This window comes from Lactuca sativa, chromosome 4, assembly GCF_002870075.4.
Source record: "Lactuca sativa cultivar Salinas chromosome 4, Lsat_Salinas_v11, whole genome shotgun sequence".
NCBI classification, from domain to species: Eukaryota; Viridiplantae; Streptophyta; class Magnoliopsida; order Asterales; family Asteraceae; genus Lactuca; species Lactuca sativa.
This window is the reverse complement of record NC_056626.2, coordinates 65325556-65333367: the sequence shown is the minus strand read 5'-3', so window position 1 is coordinate 65333367 and position 7812 is coordinate 65325556. Positions and strand designations below refer to the sequence as shown.

The following is a 7812-nucleotide window of genomic DNA, read 5'->3' as shown; positions in this document are numbered from 1 at the left end:
CTCCATATTGCGCTGAGTAGAATTTTACAATGGGCTTGAGTCAGTGATTGGAAAACTTCCTTTTCTAGATCTTGATTCACGTAGAAATTCTGCACTTATGGTCCTAGTTAACTCGGAGAGACTCGAATTCCCGTTGGTAGCATAGAATTACAACAGCCCTGCCAAAACCCCTGTATGGCTTCTTCTATTTCTCGATAAAGGGAAATATGACCAAGAGTGGTTCGAATATATATATAAAGAATTTCTTTTTTTATACTTCGTACTATTAGATAGTGTCCATAAATCTCATAATAGGTCCCCACAGATTCATAGTGAATTTCGATGGGAACTTCTCTTGCAGCAATAACGCGTTGATCTAGTCGCCACCGCAGCCACAAAGGACTACCTAAATTGATTCGTTTTTGCCGATAATCTCCAATTGCATCATAGGGATTACAAAAAAAGGGTTCTTTTTTTTTTTGTATACTTATAGTTATTATCTTCATTTTGATAGTTTCTACGATTACAGGGATTATACCTATTTACACAAATACCCCGACGATTTCCACTCGTTAAGACATAGAGTCCACTAAGCATATCTTGAGTTGGTGCTGAAATCGGATCCCCAATAGTTGGGGACAAAAGATTCATATGAGAAAACATAAGTAAACGCGCCTCTGCTTGAGCCTCCAAAGATAAAGGCACATGAACAGCCATTTGATCCCCGTCAAAGTCTGCATTGAAGCCCTTACAAAATAATGGATGTAAACAAATAGCGCGCCCTTCCACTAAAACGGGGAGGAATGCCTGTATGCCTAATCTATGCAGAGTAGGCGCTCTATTCAGCAATACAGGATGGTCATCCAGAATTTCCTGAAGTATTTCCCATACAATCGGTTTTTTTTTTCCGAATTTGACTCTTAGCAACTCCTATGTTCGAAGCAAGATGTTTTCTAATTAGGTCACGAATTACAAATGCCTGGAAAAGTTCTATTGCTATTTCGCGAGGCAATCCACATCGATGTAATGAAAGTGAAGGGCCCACGACAATCACGGACCGTCCTGAATAATCGACTCGTTTACCAAGCAGAGTCTCACGAACTCTTCCTTCTTTGCCTTCAATTACATCTGAAATCGACTTGTAAACTCTATTATGATCATCCCTCATTGGTTGTCCGCAGATTCCATTATCAAGAAGTGCATCCACAGCTTCTTGTAGCAATTTTTCCTGAGATATTACTAATTCTTCTGGCGTAGCTATACTTGTTGTTAATAGATCTGTAAGAGTATTATTCCGATAGATAATTCTTCTATAGATTTCATTAATATCCGAGGTCACTAGTTTATCCTCATCTATATGATAGATTGGTCTCAACTCAGGAGGAAGAACTGGTAATAGACGCAAAACCATCCATTGGGGTCGGAGGTTGAATCATATCATTTTTTTTATCTGTTTTTTACAATACAAAGGTCGAAGAAAAAAAGAAATATTGTTTGTCCAAAAAAAGAAACCCGCACCCGCTATTTTTTTTACCCAAGGCCTATTTCTTTTTTATCCCGAAATGATGAATTGAGCTCGTATAGGCATTTTGGACGTTGCTATTGAAATAGCCCTTCTGGCTATATTTTCTGTTACTCCACCCATTTCATAAAGTATTCGACTTGGTTTAACAACAGCTACCCAATATTCGGGAGAGCCTTTACCTGAACCCATACGTGTTTCTGCGGGTCTTACTGTAACTGGTTTATCTGGAAATATACGGACCCATATTTTTCCACCGCGACGTGCATTTCGTGTCATTGCTCGTCGACCTGCTTCTATTTGTCTAGAGGTGATCCAAGCGGGTTCAAGTGCCTGAAGAGCGTATTTACCAAAACAAATAGCATTACCTCGATAAGATATTCCCTTCATTCTTCCTCTATGTTGTTTACAGAATCTGGTTCTTTTGGGGTTATAGTTGATGGTTTATTTTGAATTCCATCTCTACTACAGAACTGGACGTGAGAGTTTCTTCTCATCCAGCTCCTCGCGAATAAAATGAATTCAAATTAAACATTTTGAATTCAATTCAGATAGAATATAATTTGAATGAAAATATACATGTATTTAATAAGTAATATAATGAATCATGGATTTCATTTAATCTAGATCAAATCTATTATGAATTTGTATATCTTGTTTGTATAGATAACTAAATATATTAAATAACATAACTATTTTTTCTTATATTTATCTATTTTAGACTGTTAAAACGAATCTTTCTTTTGTTTTACTCTTTATCGTATTGGATTGACCCAAATTTAGCAATCCAAGAAAATAAAGTGTTCGCGGGCGAATATTTACTCTTTCAATTTCTATTTCAGTTCTATCATTAGCTCATAACTTTTCCGAATAGATGAATTGGTTTCTGGTCGGTTCCGCCATCCCGATCCATGAATCATTCGAATTCATTTTCACTAGAATCTTTTGAATTCACAGGTTCCATCGTTCCCATCGCTTCTTACTTAATGGTTAGGTCTGAATTCTACAATGGAGCTATTAGTTCTTGAGTCAATATTCTTAGCCTTTATTGGCTCGAAGCTCTTTATTTTTTGTTCGATGAGCAGATCCATTTAATGTTAATGATGAATCCGTATTGATGCTTTATTACATAGCTTTTTCTGAGATGACTCATAGACCTTACATATTGGAATTCTATATCATCAATATTCTTTTTCTTTCTTTCTCTCATCCTTCCATTTATCCATACCCTTTCTTTTTTATTTCGATTGACAACTTAGAAGCATATTTTTTAATAAATAATAAAAAAAGATTTCAGTTGCTACAACAATATGAACAATATATCATATCTTGACTGATTCTTTGGATCCAGATAATACGAAGTGATGAGTTGGTTATTACTTCTATAGTTATTTGTTTATATCGTGGGGCTGGTTCGCCCTGGGGAGCACCAATTTTGTTTGTAAAGAAGAAGGACGGGTTGCATCATATGTGTATAGATTACCAGGAGTTGAATAAGGTAACGGTGAAGAACCGTTACCCACTCCCGAGGATAGATGATTTGTTTGATCAGCTGCAGGGAGCGTCTTGGTTTTCCAAGATCGATTTACGCTCCAGGTATCATCAGATGCGAGTTAGAGATGAGGATGTGCAGAAGACTGCTTTTAGGACCCGTTATGGTCATTATGAGTTTATGGTGATGCCGTTCGGGCTTACCAACGCTCCAGCCGCGTTCATGGATCTCATGAACCACGTGTGCAGACCGATGCTGGATCGGTCTGTGATAGTGTTCATTGATGATATCTTGGTTTATTCCAAGACCCAGGAGCAGCACAAGGAGCACCTGAGGGAGGTGCTAGAGACTTTGAGGAGGGAGAGACTTTTTGCGAAGTTCTCGAAATGCGAGTTCTGGTTGCGCGAGGTGCAATTCCTTGGTCACCTCGTCAACCAGAAGGGTATTCTAGTAGATCAAGCCAAGATAGAGGCCGTGATGCAGTGGGAGGTCCCGAAGTCTCCATCTGAGATTCGGAGCTTCCTAGGTTTGGTAGGGTACTACAGGAGATTCATCCAGGATTTCTCCAAGATAGTCGTACCGCTCACCCGACTAACCAAGAAGTCGGTGGCGTTTCGTTGGGGGCCTGAGCAGCAGGTAGCGTTTGATACCCTCAGGTAGAGATTGTATAAGGCACCGATTCTTACCCTGCCAGAGGGATTAGAGGATTTCGTAGTATACTGTGATGCCTCGATCACAGGTATGGGAGCAGTGTTGATGCAGCGAGGCCGTGTGATAGCTTACACCTCAAGACAGTTGAAGCCTCACGAGGCTAACTATCCTACACATGATTTAGAGTTGGGGGCAGTGGTGTTTGCCCTCAAGATTTGGAGACATTACCTTTATGGGGTCCGTTGTACCATTTACACGGATCACAGGAGTTTGAGGTACCTTATGGATCAGCTGAATCTGAACATGAGGCAGAGGCGATGGTTAGATGCATTGAAAGATTACGATTATGAGATCCTTTATCACCCAGGGAAGGCCAATGTGATGGCCGACACCCTGAGCCGCAAGGCGGCAGCAGCCTCGATCAGGGATATATGTCTGAGAATGACAATGATTACTCCATTATTGGAGCAGATCAGAGAGGCTCAGGTCGAGGGCCTCAAGGAGGAGAGGCAGAAGTGTGAGAGGATCGTGGGACAAGTAGCTTCCTTTGACTATGACAGTCGAGGATTGTTGACCATTCATGGAAGAGTTTGGGTGTCGTACTGGGGAGGGGTACGGCAGGTACTGATGGATGAGGCCCACAAGTCTCGATTTTCCATCCATCCAGGGGCGACAAAGATGTATAGAGATCTTAGACCCTATTATTGGTGGCCCTGCATGAAGCGGGATGTTGCCTGGTATGTGGAGAGGCGCTTGACCTGCAGGAAGGTCAAGGCAGAACACCAGAGGCCTCACGGCAAGATGCAGCCGTTAGACATTCCAATGTGGAAATGGGAAGACATCACCATGGATTTCATCACTAAGCTTCCCAGGACTGCACGTGGAGTGGATTCAATTTGGGTCGTTATGGATCGGTTGACGAAGAGTGCTCATTTTATACCGATCTAGGAGAGTATATTGGTGGAGAAGCTAGCCGATATTTATGTGCGAGAGGTGGTGGCACGGCATGGAGTGCCTGTCTCGGTGGTGTCAGACCGAGACGTCTGTTTTACTTCCAGATTCTGGAAGCGATTTCACGACGAGATGGGGACTCGTCTCCATTTTAGCACCGCTTTCCACCCTCAGACGGACGGGCCGAGCGAGAGGACGATCCAGACTCTAGAGGACATGCTCCGGGCATGTATTCTAGATTTTGGTGGCAGTTGGGATACGTATCTTCCGTTAGCGGAATTTTCGTATAACAACAGCTACCATGCATGTATTGACCGCCCTCCTTTCGAGATGCTATGTGGGAGAAAGTGCAGGACCCCGATCTGTTGGGGTGAGGTCGGTTAGCATGTCATTGGGAGCACCGAAGTGGTGCTCAAGACGACATAGTTGATCCAGCAGGTTCGTAGTAGACTGCAAACTGCGCAGAGTAGGCAGAAGAGTTACGCCGACAGGAGGCGTTCAGACTTGGAGTTTCAGGTGGGTGACATGGTCCTCCTGAAATTATCACCATGGAAGGGTGTCACCAGATTCCGAAAGAGGGGCAAGATAGGCCCTAGGTTCATTGGTCCTTTTAGGGTTTTGGATCGGGTGGGTCGGGTCGCCTACCAGTTGGATCTTCCGGCAGAGCTTAGCCAGATCCACAACACTTTCCATGTTTCTCAGTTAAGGAAGTGTTTGGTGGACGAGTCGGCAGTCGTACCCATTGAGGATATTCAGGTTGATAGCAGCCTGAATTATGTCGAGAGACCAGTTGCGATCTTAGATCGGAAGGTGAAGACCCTGAGGAACAAGGTGATTCAGTTAGTGAAGGTGCAGTGGCAGCACCGGAAGGGTTCAGAGTGGACGTGGGAGTCCGAGGAGGAGATGCAGGAGCATTAACCAGAGTTGTTTCCATATTCAGCAGCAGCATACTTCGAGGACGAAGTCTGAGACAAGTGGGGGAGAGTTGTAACACCCCAAATTCTGGTATGTTATTTAAATAATTATTTTTTCAAGTTTTCAAGAGGAACTCGATGAGTCAGTAGCCAGACTCATCGATTAGAGTCGGGATATTGAGCACGTTTAAGTTGGGGACTCGATGAGTCCATATTCTGGACTCGGCGAGTCCGCCAGTTTGGATGAAACCCTAATTTCAAGGGTTTTCACCCTATTTAATCAAATTTTTGGGACCTCAAGTCAGCCCCTATCACCCCCAGATCATCCTTCTCGAAACCCTAGAACTCTCTTAGCATTTTGTATGATTTGGTGTGATTCTTTGAAGATCTTGAGAGAAGAAGGAAGGTAGATCAAGAGGAGAAGAAGGAGATCCAAGACCCTTGTGGCATTTCAGAGTATAGTAAGGTATAACTCGACCCTTTTCTGTTTCTATGCTTTAATCCCCATTAGAACACCATTAAAGCTATTCTTGAACCATTTCTTGGCTTGGTAGTAGCATAGAGGACACATTGAGAAGAATAGCCTTCGGATCTAGCTATGTTTGAGTTCCAGAAGCCTAGATCTAATACCTTTATGGAGATATATTGCATGAAAGCCCTAGATCTACTCTTATAGTGTGTTTTGAGCCTTAAACCTTCGTTTGGTGTTTATTTACACGTAAAGTTGGAAACTTTACATGTTAATCAAGCCCTTAGAACCCAGATCTACGAATGGAATGAACTGGATTCAAGCAGAATCGAGTATATAGTGGTTGCATGTATACGACTCGGCGAGTCGTTCTTCAGACTCGACGAGTCGAGTCGCGAGTCCCCTGTTTTCCCCTTTTCGACTTATGCAGAGTGGATCTAGTGAGTGAGAGTGGACTTAGTGAGCTGGAGGTTAGACTTATTCATGGAAGGACTCGGCGAGTCAATGCCATGACTCGGCGAGTCGGATGCAGATTGACTGAGTGTTAGTATCAAAGAGGAACTCGCCGAGTCTATGCCAAACTCGACGAGTAGTAGCGAGCAGAAGCAAGAAGGTGAGAGTAAGGACTCGACGAGTTGGTGACCCAACTCGACGAGTCAGGTCAACTGAATATTGACTTTGACCGATAGGTTGACTTTGGCCAGGGGTAAGATAGTCATTTACCCTCAGTTTTATTATTAGTATTTGATTGAGGGTACTTATGGAAAATGTATCCGGGGTGAAACCGGAGCCGCAACAGACAGATTCCAGAGCAGTTCTTTCAGCAGCTAGGCTACGAGGTGAGTTTCCTTCCTGTAGGAACGGGTCTAAGGCCACAATCAAACAATCCTTCTTGAAAAACTCTTGGAAACTAGCACCAGAAATCTTGTGCCTCTGATGGTTCACACCCAAACCCTAAAAACTAGGAAACTTGAAGAGAAGAAAGGAGAGGGACAAAATTTCAGCTATGCTCTTAGCTATGAATGAATGGACGAAAATTGTAGGGTGAAAGGCTCTATTTATAGGTGATAAAGAAACCCTAGGTAACCCTTACTTGATTAAAATAATAATATATTAAATCAAGTAATTATCTGGTTTCCTAATTATCTCTAAGAGATATTCTAGAACCCTAAGGAAGCCTCTAATTTTCGGCCTACCTTGGACTATTTTAGAATCCCTCTCTTGTTTAAATATTGATAATCACATCTTAGGTCCTTGCACTTTTAATTTATCCAATTAATCACAAAATTAATTCCAGTTAATTTCTTATTAATTCTTAATTAAATAATGTTATTTCTAATTAATATATTATTCTCATAACCTAATAATAAATTCATATATTGCTAGTTATTAATCTATCCTAATAAATAAAAATCATTTTTGCCAAATGTCATATTCTCATTGCATTTGACACATGTCATTTTCTAAGATTTTTTGATTTATTGTTTTTCCACTTGTCATTTTATGATTTTTTTTTTCCATTTTATTAAATTCTACATAATAATTAAATGTAATAATTGTAATAAATGTAATAATAAATGCATATCAATTTAATTAATGTAATTTTCTTTTAATTTCTAAGTTTCTAAATTTAATCCAATAATTTTATTTGTTTACTTATTTAAATTATTTGTTCAAATTTAAAAGAGAAATGAAAAAAAAATTCAAAATAACAAATTAAACATTACATTTTAATAATTCAATATTTTTCTTTTTATTTATAAGTTCAAATTTCTTAAATTTGTAGATTTTCATATTTTCTTTAATAAATCCGTGTAATACACGGGTCTGACAA

At 40.7% G+C, this 7812-nt stretch overlaps 1 protein-coding gene and 1 pseudogene across 1 annotated transcript; both read right to left on the bottom strand.

The window, feature by feature from the left end:
- The window catches only part of LOC128133440 (DNA-directed RNA polymerase subunit beta'-like), a 1615-nt pseudogene extending 204 nt beyond the window's left edge, over positions 1-1411 (bottom strand).
- On the bottom strand, positions 1394-1936 carry LOC128133202 (50S ribosomal protein L16, chloroplastic-like). Its single transcript, XM_052770299.1, has one exon. It carries the CDS (start codon positions 1889-1891, stop codon positions 1532-1534), a length of 360 nt encoding a protein of 119 aa, XP_052626259.1. The 5' UTR covers positions 1892-1936; the 3' UTR covers positions 1394-1531.
- Between the last annotated feature and the right edge of the window lie 5876 nt (positions 1937-7812).